This window comes from Canis lupus, chromosome 1, assembly GCF_003254725.2.
Source record: "Canis lupus dingo isolate Sandy chromosome 1, ASM325472v2, whole genome shotgun sequence".
NCBI classification, from domain to species: Eukaryota; Metazoa; Chordata; class Mammalia; order Carnivora; family Canidae; genus Canis; species Canis lupus.
Window position 1 is genome coordinate 56733856 of NC_064243.1, and position 24715 is coordinate 56758570.

The 24715-nt window shown below is 37.1% G+C and overlaps 1 protein-coding gene across 31 annotated transcripts in view; it reads right to left on the reverse strand.

Annotated features, from left to right (window-relative positions):
• Nucleotides 1-24715, reverse strand: part of WDR27 (WD repeat domain 27) — a 215322-nt gene that overhangs the window by 161797 nt on the left and 28810 nt on the right. For 25 of the 31 annotated variants that reach the window (XR_007413166.1, XR_007413185.1, XR_007413165.1 and 22 more), the window contains one exon: nt 2777-2835. The exons of the other annotated variants lie outside the window; for them this stretch is intronic. Coding sequence is in view for 14 of the 25 variants with exons in the window: in XM_049114652.1 (XP_048970609.1) it covers nt 2777-2835 (59 nt within the window). In the remaining 11 variants the exon portion in view is untranslated. Of the gene's footprint in view, nt 1-2776; nt 2836-24715 lie in introns of those variants that run through there. 31 annotated transcript variants of the gene reach the window in all.

The following is a 24715-nucleotide window of genomic DNA, read 5'->3' on the forward strand; positions in this document are numbered from 1 at the left end:
TAGACCAAGTAGAGCTGTCTAGGTTTGCAGAAAGTAATAACTTACCTCCCGGAAGTTGATTGATATGTTTTTCAATACTGTTAGTTTTAGCTACTTTTTAATACATTGACTAAATCTGGAAGAGAATAATTTTAAGCCAGATCTAGAAGTAGATTTACTTAAAAGGAAAAAGAAAATTCTAAGTTGTCATTTTATATCCATTCTAAAAATATCTAGAACATTAGGATTAGAAACCTCTTTGAAAATAATGACTTCATTAAATGGGACTTCACTGATGAAAAATTTTTCATAATCTCATCAGTTTTACTTTTTCTTAACAAATCATCTCCTCATGATATTGTAAACCAGTAATAAACATGGTATATTGGAGTTATGTTTATGATAATCAAGACAGATAAGCCCTTCCATTCAACTTCATCCATCTTGGAAACATTTTTTCGGTAGGAAATATCTCTGAAATCCCTAGTGCAAGGAACCATTCTAGGTACTGGGAACATGGCTTTGAACAAGATATTCCAAATTACTGCCAATTAGGAGTTTACGTTATAGTGTGCAGAGAGAGACAATAAATATGAAAACAAAAAGAGTTTTTAGGGGACCAATAATTGCTCTAACAGTCAGTGAAATGAATGACTGGGTTAATAAATAAGAAAAGGCCTTTGTGTGGAGGTGATTATTAGAGTTAATGTGGAAAAAGCAGAGAACCCAAAGAGCAAAGACTGAAACAAATATAATCAACAAAAAGAAAAGTAGATAGCTGAGTAATGAACCAGGTTTACTTGGAGGTAAGATCAGAGAGATGAGGTAGCCAGACCATGGAAGGCTTTGAAGGCAATGAGGAAGCTAGATTCTAGCTGGTAACAAGAATCTGAGTTTTTGCTAGGGTGTGGGTGACATAATTGGAGTCATGCTTTAGAAAAGACATTTGGCTATTTTGTGGGGATTGGGTGGGGAGGAAAAGTGGAAGCAAGAAAGCCAATGGGGAAACTGCTGTGGTGGCTCAAACAAGGATTGTCACTGTAGAAATTATGAGAAGTGGGAAGACTCAGGAAATGATTTGGATAGGCAAATTAGAACTATTGGTGCTCTGCCCATATCCCCGTGGCAGTTTCGGTTTCAGTGCATGCTGCAGGCTTCCTACTGCCTGGCCAGAATCCTAACTTCCTCACCTCTGCAGGGAACAACTCTGATGCATGTTCTACACCATCTTCTCAAAGGTCCCAGTGGGATCTGTCCATTTTCAGTAACTTTGTCCATTGTCAGTAATCCAGCTGTCCTTATCAGTAACCTATTCATCATCATCCACTATATTGGCTTCCATCCTTTCTTCTCTTTCCCAGCCCCCACAAATGCCTCTTGGAATCACCTCCTATAAAAACAAAGTACTCCAATCCCTGTCCCAGGGTGGGTTTCTATTGTCAGTTCAAGACACTAATTGTAGTAATTCTAAATTTTCTACCTCAAGTATATTTTCCCATCTACATTCAAGGCCCTACTTATGAATCTTCTTGGAGTAAATTATCTGGACCATCTTCAGCGAATGCATCTTTTAGTCAAACTAGTTGGACAGAAGGGCTATGAGAGCACCTGGCTCCAAGAGCCTCAGCAGACTAGGTTTGTCCCTTGCTGCTGACAAAATCCAAAGACAGAGAAATGAGTGGTGGTGAAACAGTAAAGGAATTTATTTCAGTAAGGCCAACAGATTAGCATTTCAAAGACTATCTCCAAAGTGCCCAAAATACTTAAAAGTTTAGGGCAGCCGGGGTGGCTCAGCGGTTTAGCACCACCTTCAGTCCAGGGCGTGATCCTGGAGACCGGGATCGAATCCCCACATCAGGCTCCCTGCATGGAGCCTGCTTCTCCCTCTGCCTGTGTCTCTTTCTCTCTGTCTGTCTCTCTCTCTCTCTCTGTCTCATAAATAAATAAAATCTTTTAAAAATACTTACAAGTTTATGTAAGGAAAATGGGGCAAAGGTTGGTGGGTATGTGCAGGTAGGCAATAAAAGTCAGGTCATCATTGTCATGAGTAGAGGGTCTTGATGACTCAGGGAAGTCCCTATTGCTTGAGGTGGTAGTTTCAGTTCCCATCAGGGGACGCTTTGCCTACTCTTTTGCCAGAGTTAAAATACAAGAAGGAAACAAGAACTCAGTAGTTGGGAGTAGTTGAAGTCCTCTTTCAAAGCCAGGGAAACATTAACTTGGAAGAAGAGGTAGAGTTTCTCTGCCATCTCTGTGCCTTGTAAAGCACCATATCCTGCCACAATGGAGTCCTCTGGAATTTAGTGATGATCTCTGGTCACCAGGCTCTTAATAAATTCTCACTAAACTATTGTAATAGAGATTTGGGTTAAGTGTTCAAATATGGTGATTAACCATTGTAGTTTGCCTGGGACGGAGGGGGTTTCTCAGTGTTAAAACCTGCCAGTTACCTGGGACTAGTGGTTTTTTAACACTGAATTATTGGTCACTTTAAAGTGACCCAGATTTTTGGTATTTATCAAAGTTTCGGCCCTGGAGTAAGAAATATTTGAGTTCTCAATTCTGACCTGCCATTTAGTGGCTTGGTAATCATGGGCAAATCCCTTAATCTTTCTATTCCTTCATTTCTTATTTATAGAGTTAACACTAGTACCAACATCATGGATCTGTAAAGATTAAATGAGATTATATGTGATAGGCAGAATAATGGCCTCCCAAAGATATCCACATCCTAATCCTCAGAATCTGAATATAATGTTACATGGCAAGAAGGAATTAAGGTTGCTAATCAGCTGACCTTGAGATAGAGATATTTTTCCGGATCCTCTGGATGGGTCCCACGTATACACAAGTCTCCTTAAAGTAGAAAAGGAAGGTCAGAGTGATGCAGTGTGAGAATTCTATCAGCATTGCTATGAAGACAGAGGAAGAAGCTACTAGCCAAGGAATGTGGGCAAACTCTAGAAGCTGGAAAGGGCAAGGAAATGGATCCTCCTCAGAGGCTGCAGAAAGGAACTGCTGCCCTGCCCACCCCTTGAGTTTGGCCCTGTGAAACCCGTTTTGGATTTCTAATCTTCAGAATGCTAAGGTATTGAATTTGTGTTGTTTTAAAGCTACTGAGTTTGTGGTCATGTTACAGCACCTATAGAAAGCTAGACATGTAAAGTAGTGAACACATTTCTGACCCACAGCGTTGCTGGAATAATGTCAGCTAACTCGGTGTCTGTGTCAAGATTCACAGGAAGCATTTGACTTCTCTGCATTTTTCAGGGTGGACCAGGGCCAGGGCCAGGGCCAGGGCCAGGGTGCCAGCTTCTCCCACTTTATTCGTTATCACCTTTCTCAATCATTAACTCCTGAATAAATTATTTTTTGGATGCCTCAGGCCAGATATATTTTTCCTTTGAACCTTTAGCATTGTGTATACATCTATTATGCTTACTTGTCTTGTTTTACTTTGTTTCAGTTATTTGTGAATTTATTTTACTAATCCCTCTTAGTTTGGAAACAAGTTGAACATGAGGACAATTTTCACTAGCTTTTCTATTCCCAGGAGAGTATCAATTTTCATAAAATAGGTAATTTTTATTAAGTAATAAATATAGGGAAAGAGGAAATGAAGAAAAGCAGTTTTCTAATGTGACCTGAAAATTCCAGTCATATACACTCACATGTCAATGGCAAAATTTGGTTTGCAAGGGAGACAGAAAGAAATTACTCTCTAGCTAGTGTGGTTTTGTGTTCATCTAAAATTCTAAAGCAAGAAGAGAAGACTTAATATTGAGGAACAAATTAGTAGTTTCTCCCTTTACTCATTTTAAGAATAATTTGAGCCAATTAAAAGTTATCTATAATTATGGGTTTAGAAAGCTGTTAGGGAACAAAATGCCCCCAAAGGCATGGTAAACTAAAAATATGGTAAATTTTCTCATCCTGAAAGTCTGCTTGAATTAAAAAAAATAATTCCTTAGATAAGGAAAGAAAAAATTATTCCTTGATTTTCAGTTTCATAGAATTTGAACCCATAAATCTTACAACTATTATAACTAGAATATATTTGGCTACCCTGGGCCAAAATTTTTAAGAGCTTAAGCCAAGTTAGGTCAGTTTTGTAGAGTCTGCCCTTCAGAACTTCCTCATTTTTGAATTCCTGGCTTTAATGGCAAACAGAGTGAAGAAGAAAAACAGCAAAAGAAATGTGTGCCATGTTTGTAGGGAGGAGAGAGGTGGGTATACAGAGTTCTGAGTATAGTTACAAATATATATTAACTCAAGTTCTGGGTGGATTTTTGATGTCTCACTGGTTGGACCATCAAGATTTTTTAGGAAGACGAAATAAACACAAAATTCTAAACTGCGTTAATCTCCTGGAAATGTTATCATTTTTACTTGGGCTTTTCTCCAGTGTTGTAAGTCTTTCAACTAATGTAGCAGCCTCACAGTACGTGTTTAAGTTACTTTAGAATATGGATGGGTTGCCTTTTCTCCTAAATGAGTCAGGCATTATAAGCAGAGAGGATAGATCTAGATAGAGACTGAGTATAGGTATAGAGACAGAAACAGAGAGAGAGACAGAGACACGGGAGGCTCCTCTCACTCAACTTGTACCAAATAGAATTTTCAAAACTTGAACATATTCATAACTTTTTTTTCTCACCTACAAGGTCCAAGATAACCTTCCAGTGCACATCTTTAGGTTATTAATGTTGAAATGGATAATTTCACAGTATATTATGAACTAAAGACCAAGTAAAATCAGTATGGTCTGAAAGAAAGTTCTTAACACACTTTGCTATTTTCTGAGATTGCTAGTTTTGGGGGATGGTTGGCTGTGGGCAAGGATAATGTGGAACATTAGATGGAAATATAGTTGTGGAATTTTAATAAACTGCCAGTCTGCTAATAATATGCTTTTGTTCAAACCATTTTTTAAATTTGGCAGTTATTCATAAATCTTAGTCCAGAAAAAGAGTGCAAATTTTTCTTAGGAAGATGTGTACAGCATTTGGAGAATAAAGAAAAGACAGACCTTCAAACCTTCACACCTTCCAGAAAGAGACCTTATTCAGCACTAAACTACTAAATTTCTACTTTGAGAGGTTGCTGGAATCCTTTGGGATCCAAAGCCACAATTAGAGGAACAATTGGAAATAATAGAGTCATGTTTGAATAGTATTACATTTTAAGTACTCCAAGTGGTGGATTTTAGGTGGCTGTTAATATTTTTGGAATACTAAATAGTCCTTAAGAGTGCAATACTTGTTTCCTCCTGTATTTGAATGTTATTTTGATACAAATACAAAAATGAAAGAAAAAAAGCTCAACCTCAAATGTACAAATTCCTTTAACTTCTGAATATATAATTTTATCACTATCAATAAAATTTCAGAGCGGTGAAGACCAGGGACATTTTAGAATTCAGAGGGACCATGTATAATATTTGGCAAAAGCTTCATATGCTTCATGACATATATTTATCTTATCTTTCCCCTCCTGCTAAAGATACACTTTGCATAATTGCTCTGCATAATTGCATAATTCTGCCTCAGGCTATTTAGTCTAATGAGGGATTTTTGGCCTTCTACTAACTGGTCTCAAAGAACTATTGTCCTTCCCCTATTCCTCCCACCCTTTGAATCCAAGTCCAAAATAAATGAATGGTAACAAGTTTCCTTCACTGCTTTTTAGTGTAGAATTTCAGTTCAGGAAAAGTTCTGTTCAAGAATGAATTCCAGCAGTGTTCCTCATGCCAGCAGGCAGCATAAAAGTCTTGGAGTATGGAAGTAAGCCAGAGTAAATGCTGCTCTATTTGAGTGAAGAATCATGATAACATATGATTATGATTCTTAATGCAAACTTCATGGCCATCTTACCTTAAGAGCTTAAATAGCATTGATGGATGATAAACTTAAAGGAGAAATCATCCCAACTGTGATTTTTATAGACTATTCAAATGCAAAATATGGAGCAAAGTCTAAGAGAGAAAGCCTTCTTTGGTTGTGGAACAGTTGAACTACCGAGGTGGTCAGGCTGAAAGGTTTTAGAGTGGATATATGTGGGAGCATAAAGAGAGGGAGCGCAGGCAAGCTTTTCTGGGATAGACTTTACTCTTGGAGGTGAAAAGCAGTCTTGAGGACCCGCCTGGAGAGGCAGTCATATACCACTTCCCCCTTGGAGATGGCCAGGCCTTCCTGGAAGCCCTGGCCTCACCCATGTGGAGCTAGGCTGTGTAACCCAGTGTTTCAGGGGCTGGGAGGTGCAATCCTACTTAGGGTCATGTGAATGATATATTCAGTTCCTCATGCACTCAATCTGAATTTTCCTTCTCCATTCCACAAACCGGAGTTGTCTGATACCTAGAATCTGATTAGTCACATCCTTACTTAAAACTCCTCAGTGGTAGATTGTCTCTTAACATAAAGACCAAAGTTATTTTACCTCACCCCAGGCTTGCTCTCTTTCTCCTCACTAGCCACAGTTATGGCTTCCACATTCACATTTAGGGCAAGCTCCTTCCTGTCTTGCCTCCTTTGTAGGCAGTTTGCTATGCCTGGAATTCTCTTCACCTCCATCCTTCCTGCCCCCACCACCCTTCTCATCTGGGTGCCTCCTACTTATCCTTCTCATCTGAACTCAAAAGTCACTTCCCCCAAGAGCCCTTCTTTGAGCCTCTACACCAGGTTTGGCCCCTTCTCTCTTAGCCCCTCTTGTACACTCTCACTGCACTCACTCTTCATCCCCATTTGTAGCACTTACTACAGTTGTAGTTGATTGTTTATTTAACATCTTTTTCCATTGCTAGATTGTAAACTCAATGGTGACATCAGATATGTCAGTGAATTGCTCTATTTCCCATACTTAACATAGCATTTGGCGTATTGTAGATTTTTGATATATATATTTCTTGAATGAATAAATAAATAAATAAATAAATGATTAGTCAGCAAATGACCAACTTGAAAGTTGAATGGCTGATGGGTCTGATTCTCTTATACACACTTCCCCACTCCCCAGGATGTAGGGCAGGCCAGCAGGAGACAGGTAGAGTTGATGAGTCCCATAGGGCATAGCACAGTGAGGGAGAGGGAGGATAGGTGAGGAATGGGGGCTGATAAGCTCTTTTCTTAGAGGCAGGAGGGTCAGAGATCATATAGCAAAAACCATATCTTGAAGAAGAGTGAGGGCTTTGGATCCATTGGTGAGCAAGGCCTGTAGTGGATGCTGAGGGACATGCCGAATGAAGCAAAGAGCCAAAGATGCTGAAATGGACAGAATGAGTCAGAACAGGCAAAATGAAGGCCCTCTCTGTAGCTCCAGATATAAGATGCCAAAGTCTAGGGATACTTTTGGCTTCCATTCACATTTTCATGAGTGAAATGTTCATTTAAAGGAACCAGTCAAAAAAAAAAAAAAAAAAAAAAGGAACCAGTCTAGGTGGCAAAGGTAGTATTTACCCAACTTTTCAAATATACTTCCGCATTTCCTCATCTGAAACCTCTATAGTCCCATGAGTTTGAAATTTAGAATTTTTTGAATTTTAGAAAGGGGATAGTTGGGGCACATATTAAGTTCTAAAACAGCATTTGTTATCAATCACATTAATAGTCATGCAGAGAAATATATGAATATGCACAGTGAGTGGGATAAAGAAACAGGTCAAGAGCTTCAAATCAATTCAGGTCAGATTTTGCTGCCAAATGAGATACAAAATTACATTTCAGATTTTTTTGAGTTTGGAAGTTCTTGATGGGGGATTGTGGCCCTGGTACAAAGCATTGTGTGCTCCTGCACCCTCTTAGTTCCTTTTTGACTGATTCTCAGCAGCAGGGGAGGAGTTGCTCTGGCCTGCTAACTCAGGTTCCTCAATTTTCAAAAATATATATTTTTAAGTAATCTGCATACCCAACATAACGTTCAAACTCACAAACCCCAGAAATGAAGAGCTGCATACTCCACCATTTGAGCCAGCCAGGCACCCCAGGGGTTCCTCTATTCTGCAAGGAAATCCCCTGAGTCTTCCCAGCCCTCTTTGCCTAGAAGGAAACTCGGCCATTCCTTTTTCTTATGCTACTAAGAGATGGCTTTCAGTCTACAATCCTTATTCAGTATCTGCTGTGTTCAAGGCTTAATCAGGAAATCGAAAAATAAGCAGAATCAACTAGCTCAGAAAAAAAATAGAATGTATGTACATACACATGAGTATGTATACGTCTGTATATAGGTGCATGTGTATACAGATAAACATGCATATCCATATCTGTATGTCTGTATATGTCTACATAAATAATATCTATGCTGTATATGGAGAGAGAACATTAAGCAAAAGTGGCAAAATAGTTACAATGAATAATTCTGGATACAGAATATATAGAGTTCTTTGTACTATTCTTGCAACCTTTATGTAAGTTTGAAATTGTTTAAAAATCCAGTTTTTAAATATTAAACTTGCATTACTGTTATCCAAACAAACTATTCTAACACACACACACACACACACACACACACACACAATTTCATCAGCTTCCCACTGCCCATATGAAGAAATTTTTAAGCTCCTTAGCATCAGACACAGGGACCTTCTATAATCTGGTCCCAATTTAATTTTTCTGCCTTATTCCTTACTTTCCCTGAAATGATCACTATCTATTCCCTCTCCTGTTTTGTTTTGTTTTAAGATTTTATATTATTTATTTGAGAGAGAGCAGGAGTTTGGCCAGGGGGAGAGGGACAAAGAGAAGCTGACTCTCCACAGAGCAGGGAGCCCGACTCGGGGCTCGATCAGAGGACCCCAAGATCAGGACCTGAGCTGAGGACAGATGTTTAACTGACTGGGCCACCCAGGCACCCTGTGGTCCTTCTCCTGGGTTTTTTTTCTGCTGTCAGAGGGAGGGTACATTGTATACTCTCCCTACTCCTCTGCTGTGACCTCTTATTAAATGAGAACAAGCTCAGGAGTCACTTCCTCTGTAACAGCCTTCTCTACAACCCTATGCAGAGTTAACCCTTCCCTCCTGTTATGGGCTAAATGTGTTCTCCAAAATTCATTTGCTGAAGCCCTAACTCCCAGTGTAATAGTATTTGGAGGTGGGGTCTTTGGAAGGTAAATAGAATAAGATGAGTTCATGAGGATGGGACTGTCATGATGTGATTAGTGCTCTTATGAGAAGAAACACCAGAGAGCTTGCTCTCTGCCATATGAGGACACAGCAAGAAGGTAACCATCTGCAAGTCAGGATAAGAGTTCTTATCAGGAACCCAATCTGTTAGCACCTTTATCTTAGACTTCACAGCCTCCAGAACTGTGAGAATATACATTTCTGTTTTTCAGGCCATGCAGTCTATGGTATTTTGCCATGGCAGTCTCAACAGAGTAACCCAGGTCCTCTGTGTATTTACAACACTTTGCAAAGAGGTAAAACATAATAGTTAGGACTCCTTCTTATATCGGATTGCTGACGGGCCTCTCTCACCCACTGGGAAGTGAATCCTGAGAGCAGCATCAGTGTTCTTGATCTTTCTGTCTTCACACAGTGCCTGAGACTCACTGGGTTCCAATCTTGCAGAGTAAGTGAAGGAGAATCTGAACCTGACCACTTCAGTCATTTATTAACCATACTGTTTGGGTGTGGATTCATTGCTACTTTACTTGAATTTGTGACAAGTTGATTTCAGCATTGGACAGAGAGAGCCACAGCTTCCAATCAAGCAGAGACATTGTGTATAGCTCTGCCTGCCTATCCCTGTATCATCAGTGATGGGCCTCAGTGGCCTCAAAAGAATATCTTACTAAAGATAAAGAAGGTTGAATGCCTTTAACTGAAAACTGTTACTCTGGAAAAAAAAAAAGACTTCCCTTCATATACTAGATGAATAGGAAATAGAAGATAAAACATACAGTAATGGAGAATTTTGTTAATGAAGTATTGGGTTTTCTTAAGGTTTTTTGGGTTTCTTTTTTTTTTTTGTGTGTGTGAAAAAGAGCAGCAGGTAGAGGAGCAGAGAGAGAGAGGAACAAGCAGACTCTGTGCTGAGTGCAGAGCCCACCTCAGGGCTCAATCCCAGGACCCTGAGAGATCATGACCTGAGCTGAAACCAAGAGCTGGACACTTAACTGACTGAACCACCCAGGCACCCTGAAGTATGGCTATTAATAAATCATGAATAATTCTTTTCTTTAGGTAATACAAAGCTAAACAGAAGTAGGAATCTTGGCCTCCATTTGTTACCTTTCCTCCAGCTGATCTTTTATTAACAATATTTTTTCTTGGGGTGCCTGGCTGGCTCAGTCAGTAGAGCACGCAACTCTTGATCTCAGGGTTGTGAGTTCAAGCCCCACGTTGGGCGTGGAGCCTACTTAAAATTTTTTTTTTCTATACAGGCCTCTTGTTTTTGTTTTGTTTTGAGCTTAGTTTAGATCTTTTTTAACATAGGTCTCGAACTCATGACCCCAAGATCAAGAGTCACAGGTTGTACCACTGAGCCAGCCAGGTACCCCATGGCTTAAATCTTATAAGCGATTTATAAATCTTGTAAATGTGTAAAATAACATAGAATTTGATATATCCTTCCTTGCCCTCATATATTTTGAAAGGAACTGTTTAGACAGAAGTATTTATGAACGTAAATAAAAACACATGGAATGCTGAACATAAAAACTAAGTCTCAAAATGTTACGATGATGGCATGGTATAGTGGATGGAATAAGAGGTTTTTAATCAGAAAAATCAGACTCTACATTTTTATTTTGTGACTTAACTAACTCTATTTTTGAAGCAATTTATGGAAACCCATTAGGCCTCAAGTATATCTTCTATAAACTGGTGGTAATAATACCTATCTTTCTGTGGGGTTGTGCTGAAAATGAAAAAAAAAGTATGTAAATTATGAGTTCCAATACCTTGAGCATAATAGATACTCAATAAATAGTAGCTCTTACGATTAATACTTTTTATATCAGGAGAACAAAATAAAAAACTAATAGGTAATGAAAACTGTGAATATTGCTTTTACTAAAAATTTTTAATTTTGTTTAGAACACCTATTAGTAAATTGAGCTTATTCATATTTTCTCATAATGTTTTTATTAAAACTAAATTAAGTAAAATTAGAATAGTCACATGACGTATAGTAAGCACTCAATAAATACTCATTTTATTCTCTCCTCCCCAGCCTCTACACACATAACTCTTTTTTAAGGAATAGCCTAGAAAATAACTTTTTATATTCCTAGTCATTATATATGTCATTTGGAGTACACATACAAACACATACTAAGATAAAGGTCAGTTATCTATTGGTCACCTTCTTATATGAATCCTACTATTATCTTATATGAATCCTACTATTGCTGTTCTACTTGGCTTCAGATAATATATATGAACACATTCACATTTGCTGATCTTAACTCAAATATGAAAATAGCCCAGTAGTCGTGCATATAAGGGACATTCTGAATTTTGCCAACTATTAGATTTTTAATCAAGTGACTTAGTCATCGCTTTCTTATAAAGTACAGATTTTAACTTTTAGCTTTAAGGTCATGAACATGCCTATCCTCTAGTCACTTACTATGCTTATTCTCACTATAATAAGAGATTTAGAACTCACTATCCCACTAATCTTGCTAGCTCACATCCTGAATCAGAGAGAAAATTCATAGAGAGGTGAATTATACAGAAACTTAAACTCTCCTACGCTCAGAGCAGTTTTCTCTGCTGTTTACATCTGTTTTCACTGTACTTATCTTTGTTTTCAAGCTCCCAGCCACTGCCTTAATGATTTCCTTTTTCCATTTTTTTTTTCTGTCAATTTAATCTCTTATACCAAACCAAGGTTTACTATTTTGTCTTTTTCTCTTCTGGTCCATATGCTTTCACAATATAGATAAAAGAAGATTTTGCTGTATTATCATAAGGCGAGACTGACTAATAGAGCAAATTTTTTAAATAGGTTCTAGTATGGATTTCAACACATTTTTCAAATAGGTTCTAGTATGGATTGCAACACATTTAAAGTGATTACTCTTCCTTCTCAACCTCAAATTTAATTTTTAATTAAATGTGAATTCAGTTTTTTCTTTTTTTTTTTTTTTTTTTTTGGCCCAAGGGTCATGGGAACAAGTTTGAGTTTAGTCATTCATATGAGTTTTAACCTCCATAGTTATCTTGTAACCCAAACAAATATTAGTCATTCTAAGAAAGGGTTAGAAGAATTGTTTGGACATTTCATAGGACTTTGGCTCAGATAAGTTATTCCAATAATACATTTTCTCCAAAGAATGGCTTTAATTAAGGGCACCTGGGTGATTCAGTTGTTTAAGCATCCAACTCTTGATTTTGGCTGAGGTCATGATCTTGGAGTTGTGAGATGGAGCCCCGCATTCAAGCCCCACATCAGCCTCACATGGGGCTCCATGCTTAGCATGGAGTCTGCCTGAAATTCTTTCTCTCGCTCTCCCTCTGCCCTCCCCTACAACTTGCTTGCTGTCTGTAAAATAAATAAATAGGGGCGCCTGGCTGGCTCAATCAGTTAAGTGTCTGCCTTCATCTTGGGTCTAGTGATATGGAGCCCAATTCAGGCTCCCTGCTCACCAGGGAGTCTGCTCCTCTCTCCCCTTCTGTTCCACCCACTGCCCCTGCTTGTATTCTTTCTTGTGTGTGCTCTCTCTCTCTCTCTCAAATAAATCTGAAAAAAAAAAAATTCCAACTAGTCCTAAATATTACATAGGATTGGTCTATGACTCATAACTAGAGACTTTACTGTAGGCTGATAATGAACTAATATTAGTAATCTATGTGATTTAAAAGCACTGGCTTTACACTTTAGTGATTTAACCATTTTCCTAAATGCTATATATTATGTAGAATATACTGTACTTGTGGATAAGATATACAGTAATTTTGCATCAACAAAGAAAAGGAATTACCACTATAATATCCCAGTAAGTAGAGTAACAGTTATAATGTTCTGATAGAAAATGTTATCATTATTTTCATTAAAATCATTAATAATTTCAAGATTCTACTTCCCTTTCAGATATCTAGGTCTAACAATAAATGGACAGCGTGATCCTCCCCTGGGACCAAATTTTAGGACATTTTTTTTTCATGGCTTTCAATTAATGATCCAAACTCTACTGGGTAAGCAGGATTTGAGAGAGACAGAGTGAATATGAGCAGGGGGAAGGATCAGACAGAGGGACATGCAGGGAGCCTGACTCAGGGCTCTATCCCAAGACCCTGAGGTCATGACCTGAGCCTAAGTCAGATGCTTAATAATTGCTTAATAAACTGAGCCACCAGGCAGCTATCATAAGCAATTTTTTAAAAGTACTTTATGGGGAAGTATTATCCCTTCAAGTCATGGGATAGTCTTTACCATAGCAATGCAATGGAACATGGTACTATATGGTCTGAAATAACACCTACCCCAGAAAGACAGTATTTGGTTATCCTGTAGGTCACTTCCTGATCCTAAAGCTAGTTTTGGCAAAGAATGAATTTAACAGATGCCTGTGAAACTGATTGAACATCCTTTTAAAACAACAACAACAACAAAAAGTACTATGCAGAGGCATCCAGGTGGCTTAGTCCATTAAGCATCCAACTCTTGATTTTGGTTCAGGTTATGGTCTCAGGATCATGAGATCAAGCCCTGCATCACACTCTGTGTTTGCTTAGCAAGGAGTCTGCTTGTCCCTCTCCCTCTGCTCTTCCCCCTGCTCTCTCTCTCTCTTGCTCTCTCTCAAATAAATAAATAAAATCTTTTTTTTTTAAATACTATGCAGATATCCTAACTCATTTACTTCTAAAAATTGTGTGAATTTGTGTTGGTATGGATTCTCCAAGAAGCAGATGCCAATTCAGAATTAAATGTGCAAGAAATTTATTAAACTACATGCCTATGTCAGAGAATGAGAAGCGAAAATGAAGGATTTTCCCTCATATTTCCAAGGAAATGTGAATCTGATCATATCCTGATCCTACAGAAAATCCTACAATGCCTCCTTATGGCCCTTACATCATATTCAATATCTTTAACATGGCCTGTGACACTCTGCATGACCTGGCCCTTACCTCACAACCTCAACTTTTGATTCTTTCCCCTTCAGCTTCTTCACCACAGACTTGTTGGTGAACTCTTAGCTTCTTGATAATGTCCTTCTCTTTCTCTTCAATTTTTCACAGGCCTTTGCACTTGATGTTCAGTTCCTACCTTCCCATAGAGTTAACTCCTACTCCACCTTCTCATCTCAGTTTAGTTGTGATTTATTCTGGGTAACTGTCCCTGAATTTCCAGAAAGAGCTACCCTCTGTACAAACTCAGTAGTCAATAGATTCCCCTCCTCCCCCATTCCTCACCTCCAATCCTCAAAAGGATTTTCTTATATACAGGAAATACATGTCCTAAAGCCATGTCTGCTGTTGGCTTTCCCAACTAATTCCACCATCATTTTGATGTGACTTTATTTATGTCTTACTTAATGATCTTTCTAGTGGTAAATGGGCAGATTTTCCTCAGTGTTTGGCCTAACTCTGAGGTGGAGGCAACAATAGGCACAATAAGGGAAATAAAGATATTTTGCCTATTTTCCCAAGACTGCTTTAATAACTCAGAATAAGTAATTTGCTAGGAGTTGGTGGTTTGGATTTGTGGCAAGAATAAGAGTTTGGGAGTCAAACTCGGGTTGTAATCCTAACTCCACCATTGATAACTGTCTGAGTTGACTCTATGAGTCTCAAGTTTTCATCAGCCAAAAGGTCAGCGGAAATCATGGCAGACATGGACAAACAGGGTGGTTGCAGGGTCTGTAGCTTTGGAACCTTCGTGAGATTGTGAGGATTGAGGATTACATGCAGTGACATAAGTATATGTAAAGCACAAAAAGAACCTGGCTTTGCTGGACACCTGTCAATTTGTAGTTCAATCATCCTGAGCTCAAGGAAAGAACAGACTGATAATTTGAATATGTCCTTACATTGATGTATCAATGGGTGGTGGATTGTAAGGGCCAGTGCTGTCCTTCCAAGGATGCATGCAGTCCTTGTCTGCCTGACCTCAGTTGTGGGTAATGAAGGCTCTGGCAATTGTGTGTGCTCTCCTGCTTGTCTGTCCTTAAGTTTTCTCTCAATTCATTCTATTTCATATTTGCACCATGAGGCAATAGTAATGAGTGCCCATGACCTCTTTGCATGATAGTTGGAGAGCAAGTAAGGACACATACCACCTATTTCAGTGTTATGTGGTTTTGGAAGTACAGAGTCTAACTGGCTCACCTACGATGAGAAACAACCCTCTTCAGAGGGCTGGTCATCTGAAAGTCTAGGGCCATGTGTTACTAGCCCAGGATCATGTTTTGTGGCATCAGGGGAGTCCTTCAGACACCAAAGCTCCCAAACTCACAAGTTACTGGAAAAAGTTGAATTTTCTGCAAAAAGAAAACCCAGATGACTGAGACACTAGTTGCCTGACTTATTACTAAGTCCCAAGGCCTCACTCTCAGTCATAATTTTACCAGGTCTGGAGTAAGGCCAGGCATGTTTCTGAAAATGTCATAAGTTGTGATGTGTGTCCCTAGATAAGGAATAATGAAGTAAGCCATCTCCAAAGTTCCATTAGCTCTCTAGTTCAAGAGGCAGGCTGAATTGTAAACAAATGGGTTTTCCCTCTTGTTTTATAGGGTAAATTGTATAAAATAATCTGTTTGTACTTTCTACCTTGTCTTCATCCCCAAATGTCTGGTACCTTTGTCATTTTCATAGAACCTAGTGCCCTGAGTAGCAACAAGGATAGGTAGATGGTCTCCTGCAAAGTTAAGACATTTAGACAACTTTTGTTTGTCACATTGAGATGCTCTGATGTATAATTTTCTTATGCTTTCTATGTAAAGACCACTACTCTCTGGTATACAATTCAGTCTTTTTATATGAGAAACCTATTTATAATTTACTGACTAATTTTGCAGCATGCATTCAGATATTTTCCTGACCCATCACTATAGTAACCGGGAGAGAGGCCTCATCCTGGAGGAGATGAAGGCAGAAGCCTGAGGAATAAGAGCCTACAGGGAAAAAAAGGAAAATCTGAGGTAAGGGTTCCCTTCAGCTTTTTCTTTGAAAGAAAGACCTTTATGTTTGAAATATCGCAGGGGCAGCTTGTGCCAAGAGTGAGGAAATCTTTTGGCAGTTACTGTGATCTTCATGCCAAGTCACCTCTTTAGATATTACTGATAATATGTAAATAATGCAAACATAACACTGTCTGACCACTGTCCCTCTTCATTGCTATGTATTTTCACCCAGCTGTGACACTTGCTGTCTTCTAGCTGATGCTGAGGATGCCAAATCCTGGCTCATGACAGTCATACTCCATGTCTCTTTTACTTGGCCAAGAAAACTGTAACATTCTCTCTTAATTTGTCAAATGTAAAGACATTAGGTACTCCCTAAAATTTGCTGCTGAGCAGCAGAGTATGAATTAGGATGAGCACTTCATGGAAAGAAAAGTAAACTATATTGAAATCTAAAATGAGGAGGGATACCTGGGTGGCTCTCAGATCCTGGGATCGAGTCCCGCATCAGTCACCCCGAGGGGAGCCTGCTTCTCCCTCTGCCTATGTCTCTGCCTCTCTCTGTGTCTCTTATGAATAAATAAATAAAATCTTTTAAAAAATGAAATCTAAATGAGGAAAATAATGTATAAGAGCAAAATAAAGCAGAAAAATCACTAAAGGGATGAGAAAATAAATATAATTTGCTAAATTCATTCAATCAGAAGAGTCTGTAAAGAGGGAAAGCCCAAATCAAAATATTACAATAAGTAAAATTTGCAAAATCATTACAGGCAGGCAGTTAGATTTTCATGACATTTCACATTACTAAGCTGTAGCCTTGAGATTGATGTTGGGGGTTATTTGTGTGATCTTCAAATATGCAGGCCTTCTGCATAGGCCTCATAACTCCAGAGAAAATGGATAGGTTTCCCCTAGAGGGAAATTAGTGGATGCTAAAGGGGTTTACAGGGCAGCCCTGGTGGCTCAGCGGTTTAGCACCGCCTTCAGCCCAGGGTGGGATCCTGGAGAACTGGGATCGAGTCCCATGTCAGGCTCCCTACATGGAGTGGAGCCTGCTTCTCCCTCTGCCTGTGTCTCTGCCTCTCTCTCTCTATGTCTCTCATGCATAAATAAATAAAATCTTTAAAAAAAAATAAAGGGGTTTACTGTATAGACTGTCAGGAAAGGAAAGAACAGGGAAAAGTTGGGGGAAGGTATCTTTAGCTGATTTAGTGCCATCCTTTTCCAGAACAGACTTCGTTTTTCTCAGTTACTTAGTTACCCAACACATCACAAAGAGTAATCTATTGGCCCTTAGGTACAAAAAAAGAGGTGAGTCAGACACTTTATGGGATTATTTCTTAGTAGAAAATTAAAATAAATGTTTCATGGATTTCTCCCTCTCTTCTATTGCAAAGTGAACAAGTACATAAAGGAAGAGGAGGATTAGGTAAAGGGACAAGATTAATATGAGCTTTTAAACTCTCAGATGTGACCGAGGGAGGTCATAACTGACTCTGAACTGCTTCTTATCATGTTGGGGTTCCAGAAAAGGTAGAGTTGAAAGAGGATGGATTTTCTTGTCAAGATCTTAGGCAAATAATTTGCTAGAACCATGGCTGGCATCCAAGGGATAGAAATCACTGGGATTGTAGGGTATTTAAAGTTCAAAACTTTAAAGCATTGCAATAATAGTTGACTCCAAAATGTTCTCTGGAAATATTCTGTTATCAATGGGCCCATTATTGCTGTATGCTTCCTAGTTCGTTCGCCATTTTACATATCTTTTAGAAAATGTTTTATTGTATATTTTATCTGCCTAATTTTGAAAGCAGTTGAAACTATTATTATGTGTTACAAAAGAAATTATATTCTTATCCAAGTAAACTGACCGATGCAACTGCTAAATGTCAGACTCTTAATTGGCATTTTCTCTGCTTTCAATACAAGTTTAGCTCTGTTCCTCTGCACAGCGCACTTCTACCACGGAGGCCAGAGCCACACATCAAAGCCAGAAGTACACAGAGTCATCAGAGTTCAGAGTTTTTCCTGCTTCCCTGTGGAGGGGTCAAGAATACAAACATCCTCAATTGCTACAGCAGGAGGGAACATTAGTCCATCAACAGAACCAAACAGGAAAGACCAAATGGACATTTCTTCTATTTATTTTGTGACCATTAGGGAAGATGTAGTTTATTTCTTTCACCTAAATTTGTCAATAAAGCACAGCAAACATATAAGATGTAGTCATTTTAGTTCATTTAAACTCTGGTTTCAGGAAGATATAATGCTGCTTTCTGGTTATTTTACTTACTACAATTTATGCAATACTACATTCTTAGGATGTTGGAATTTTACTATATCTGAAGTCAGTTCTTTCTTTATTAAACTGTGAAACTGAAACTTAACATTTGCTTCAACCTATTGAGATATATATTATGATTCACTTAGACTTGAATTAAATTTCTCAGATATTTTCTTTCCCAATCCAAGAGAATGCCCATTTATTGAACAGAATAACTTTGCCTCCTTTCAGTTTGTGATAAGGTGTCAAATGTGTCAGATAAGGTCAGGAAATACCTCAAATGGTACTTCAGAGGCTTCTTTGCCTTACTAAAATTTTAAATCTTGGTATATCAGTTGGTTATCTACTCCATTACATCAGAGCAAGCTCTGTTACTTCACTGCCAGTGGCAGCAGATAAGCAAAAATGAGGCATGTTGTAATGATTTAAACAGGCCTAGTGAAGAAGCAAAAGAGAATGTAATTTGTATTTTTAATGAATATTTCCAGAAATAAATCAAGAAGTTGCTTCATTATTCTTATAATTACTTGTAATCTCTTAATTCTAGAAGACTCTTTGGCCTGCTGTTTAAAAGGAAATAAATGTTTCTTTTTAGCTTCTCTCATTATTTTTCTCATCCAGCCAGTGGTGTACCAAGGATTAGATGGTGGGAGTGGTCTACCCCTAGCATAGGCAGTAAGGGAGTGCTTTGTGTATAGAAAATTAATAAAAGGAATAAAATAAAATAATAGTAAAAGTAAGTCTGCTTTTTATTATAACTGCACAATTCTAAGCCATGTCAATGAGACTACTCCACTCTGAAAAAACAATCTCTTGTTGGTCTAAGTTCTATTATTCTTTTTTAAGATTTTATTTAGTTGATAAAGAGAGAAAGAGCACAAGCAGGGGGAGCAACATGCAGAGGGAGAGGGAGAAGCAGGCCCCCTGCAGAGCCAGGAGACCATAGGGCTCAATCCCAGGACCAGGGATCATGACCTGAGCCAAAGGCAGATAGATGCTTAACTGACTGAGCCACCCAGGTGCCCCTGGTCTAAGTTCTAAACAACTGCTACAGTTACTGAAATTTAATAATATACATGTAAGCTGAAAATTCCCATGTTTTTGTATCACTTATTCTTTTTTTTTGTATCACTTATTCTTTAATAAACATTGTATTCCACATGGAAGTAATCCAGCTCCCCTACAGGTGGACTCAGCCACACATATTTATTTCAAGAATAAGCAACCAACTTCTGTTTTTTCGTTTTCAGAATTGCTCTGGTATAATTATTTATTTTGAATCTGTGTTTAAACACAGGATTACGTAGTACCTTAGGGGTTAGAGATATGAACTGAGCCTGAAGCAAAGTCAATAATTCCCAACCATTACAAACTTTGGAGAATTTTACCAAATATAATAGAAATTTATGATGAATTTTCTGGTGAAGGTATTCTTGCAGAAAATTTCGACTGCAGAAACATATGAAAGCTGCTATAATGAATCTCAGAGAAGAAGACATGGACAGTATTGTAATTTACCAAATTTACTATGAAGTGGGGTTTCTTTTTTTTTAAAGATTTTATTTATTTATTGAGAGACACACACACACAGAAAGAGAGAGAGAGGCAGAGACACAGGCAGAGGGAGAAGCAGGCTCCATGCAGGGAGCCCGACCCCGACGTGGGACTCGATCCCGGGTCTCCAGGATCAGGCCCTGGGCTGAAGGCGGTGCTAAACCTCTGAGTCACCAGAGCTGCCAAAATGGGGTTTCTATGAATCTCTGATGAGCATCCTCATTTAAAAGCTTTCTATTTGTGTATCCGTTTCTTAATGTGAGAGAAACAGTTGAAATTAAATAAAAATTGTTCTTCAGTCAACTATGAGTGAGGATAAATTGACAAATCTGATATATACTGTAATACTGATTATGTTGACCGTGAATATATGAAGATCAATTTGACAAAGCCATTGACAAATTGCAGAGGTGAAGTTTCAGAGCCAGAAACCACAATGGAATTATTCATCACCATGGCAGACTAAAATGAAGGTATAAATATTTTCCTCCCTTTTTCAAGAAAAAAAATCATGTACTTTAAAAGTATTAGAACTTTATTTCTTACATTGTATTAATTTTTTACTAGTACTGTTTTATTTTTTTATTTTTTTTACTAGTACTGTTTTAAATGCAAAATTTAATAAAGGAAAATTGTCACTATCTGCATTGCTTTTCTGGACATAATAATTATTTGTTTCACTTCATGATTATTGCTAAAAATACTTTTGTCTGATAGAGGAAGTGGTGTTAAAAATGGTCCCTTTCAGTTGTCAAGTCACAAGGTACACCACTATATCCATCTTTTCAGTTAAACTCAAAACAAATAGAACACATTCTGTCTTTTTAGTTTAACTCTGTTTTTGAAATTTATGCCAAATAGCAGCCAAACAGCAATCCATTTTAATAAGGCAGAATCTTAGTAATCAAGAAATAGAGCTATCCCTAAATACAGCTCTCATCTATTATAGATTTTGGTTATATATATAATTATATATATAATTATATATAATTATTGATTTTTAATTAGTAATTGTTACATATTATATATACTATACTTTATCAAAATATATGCCAATAATAATACATTCTTTGTGTCTTAAATCGTTTGTATAAGCTTAGTAGGATGAAAAAAAAAAACTCAAAAAATACAGCCTGCTGAAATTTAGGCATAAACAAACAGAAATTATGAGGATCTCATAATAGCTAAAAAAGATGAATCTTTAATTTAAAACCTTTCACTACTGGTAACAGTTTCACTATTTAACTATGAGGAAAAAATTAGGGGGCAACCTCAGTCATGAATACAAATAACAAAATTCTTAATTTCACCTAACCAACAATATATACAAATAAGAATATGTCACACATAAGTTGAGTGTGTTGTAATGATGAATTGTTAATTTAATATTAGAAAACCAATCAGAATTTACCATATAAACAGCATAAAAGGAAGATTTGTATCATCATCTTTCTGTAAAAGCAGTTGATTCAAGTCAGCATTTCTTTATGATTAAAATACATCTTTTGGCAAACTAAGAAAAGAAAAGAATTTCATAGAGGATATCTACAAAACCCCAATAGCAGTCGCCATAGGCAGATCGAAAGCTTTCCTTCTGAGATTAGGAATAAGACATATACAAGAACTATTATCACACTTTGAGGCAGCCTTATACCAGAGGTCCTAGTCAATGTGGTAAGGAAAGAGAATGAATTTTAAAAAACATAAAACTGCTATTATTTAATATGACTTGTCTATGTAGAAAATCCCAAATATTCTACAAATAGATATTAGAATAAAATGAGTTTAACAGTTACATATTTTTAAAATTGCATTTCTATGACAGGTGACAACAGAAAATAAAACTGAAAAAAAATATAATAGTATAAAAAATATATAAAACCCAGGAATAAATATTTAAAAATTGTGAAAGAAAGATAAAACATTTCTGAGAGACATTAAGAAATATTAAATTACTGTAGGCCTATACCACATTCATGTACATTGGAAGACTCAACATTTAAAATGTTCTTTTTTTTTTTAACTGAGCTTTAGATTCAGTAAAATTACAGTCAGAATCCTACTAGGTTTGTATGTGTGCTTAAAAGTGTATCCATATTTGTATTTGTATGTATGTATATGAGAAAGAAAGGGACTTGGAAATATTATATATATATAAAATTATGAGATCTATACATGTATATGGAAATTCAGAGGACCAAGTACAGGTAAGACACTCTTGAATAGGACAGAAAAGGTCAAATTTTCTCTAATGAATATTAATAGTTATTATATGTCTATACTAATTAAGGCAGTATAGATTGGGGTAAGATTACACAAAAAGATCAGTGGAAAAAAATGGGAGTCCAGAAAAAGATTCACCTTTGAAATAAATCAGTTGTTTATATATTAAACAGGACACAGAAAGTACCAACAACAGGAAAAGACTGATAATTAGACTATGCTAAAATTAACAACTTTTTAATTTCCATTTTATCAAAGACACCTTTAATTACTTATAGTCAGGCTACAGGGTAGAAGAATATGTTACATATGAGAGTCTTGTATCCAGCATATATATAAAAATATATCTATAAATAGTATATAAAACAACCTAAATGAAAAATAAGCAAGACACTAGAACAGGCATTTCACACACATACACACAAAAAGGATATACCAACTGCCAACAATTATAAGAAATGTCTATAATTTCTTCAGTAATCAGGGAAATGCAAATTAAATAAAGCACAAATTAAAACCACAGTTAAATGCCATTAGATTTTTTTCAGAATAGCTAAAACTAGAAATACCAGCAATCCCAAGTATGGGTGAAGATGTGGAGCAACAGCTATTCTTATTCACTGTTAGGATGAAAATTAGTAAATTGTCCATGAAAAGAGAATGGAATTAACATGATTTCGTATCAGTTCATGCATTTAAGCAGCAAGCACTGACCTATGCTGTATCTTAACTGCCCTTCAGGGTAGGAATCATTTTATTTTACAAATTTAAAAAGTGAGTCTCATGCGGTGAGTGGGTGGCACAGTTGGTTAAGCTTCTGCCTTTGGTTCAGGTCATGATCTCAGGGTCCAGGGATAGAGCACTGCATCGGGCTCCCTGCTCAGTGGGTTGCCTGCTTCTCCCTCTCCCTCTGCTGCTCCCCCTGCTTGTGCTCACTCTCTCTGTCTCCTCTCTCAAATAAATAAAAAAAAGAAAAAGGAAGTTTCAGAAAGATCAAAAATATTTAATAAATCTATAAATCTACCAAGTGGAAAAGCCAGCATCTATACCAGGCCTTTACAACTCTTCAGATCCTTTGCATTGTATCTAAAAGCAACCTTTTAAAATTCTATCATCTCTTTTTAAAACAAAATATATACATATTTTTTTCTATTTACAAATTTAGAAATATCACTGAAATTAAATTACTTGATGCCTTTTACTCCTTACCCAGAGGTAAGGCAATGCAGTTTAGAAAATGTTGTGATCTGTGAAAGAAGTTTACTTCTTTGCCATGTTGGTCTCCATCCTAGCTGGTTAATTTTAATTTGTTTTACTTTAGTGAATTTAGTGTACTAATCTGTTTCCACACTTGTCTCTCACTATTAGATTCCAATATTTTTGAGGCCAAGCTCTTATCTTTGTGTCTGTATTATTCCCAATATATCACACACACACGTTTGTTGATGAATGAATGAGCTTTTATACTCAACATCTTGACTCAGTACGTAAGGGCTCATTTTAACCTTTTTAAAGAAAGCTTGAAATCACTGTGCTACCTTCCAGAAGAATTAAAGCCAAATCACATCCTGAAAGATAAAGGATTCTACTTCATTTTTCCATTTGAAGTAATTCACAATTTCATTTCCTATGGCTCTCTTAATGCCCACACTGCCCAGGTTTCACAAACTATATCCAGAGAATAAGGCTGTCTTTGCTGATGGTATTATTTTCTTATTGTTTTCTCTGTGTGTACTTAATTACAAAGATCTCTCACAGAATTATGTTCAAGATATGAACACCCCTGCTGTACATTTGTATTTAGATGTCATCTTCTTTGGAATCCAGGAGGAATTTTATTTAATAATAAATCTGTTTTATAGAAGAAAAATCTAAAAGTATATATCTTGCAGTATATTAACGGAAAATGTACCCTGTTGAAAAGGATCATGATGGGAGGCGGGGGGAGAAGCGCCTGGGTGACTCAGCAGTTGAGCATCTGCCTTCTGCTCCGGGTGTGATCCCAGGGTCCCCAGATCCAGTCTTGCATTGGGCTCCCCACAGGGAGCCTGCTTCTCTCTCTGCCTATGTCTCTGCCTCTCTCTCTGTGTGTCTCTCATGAATAAATAAATAAATAATCTTTAAGAAAAGGATCATGATGACCTAGACAAAACCTAAAAAAAAGTTGTATGAAAAAAATGAGTTACAAGCCTGCAAGATCCTAAATAATGTGATAGAGGTTCATTTTAGTTAAAGATTTGCTCATCTGAATGTGTTAGTTATAATTTCTAAAAGTCATCTTAAAAAATACACATTATTTTAAAACTAATACCGAATGCCACCTACCTAAATGATATGTGGTCTACTGCATTTGATTGCATGCTTTGAAGAAAAACAATAACATTAAATTATATTAATATAATTATATTGTGCCCAAATATCTGACAATATATTTTAGGTTAAGTTCATAGTCTCTGTTGGAAAATATTAATGACTGATACATATGTATTAATATTTATGATTATAATGAGAATGGCTAGTAATAGTGATATACTGATAATGACCATGTTTACATTTTATCTATTTAAACCAGTAACGCTGTGAGTTATAAGTACTATCATTAC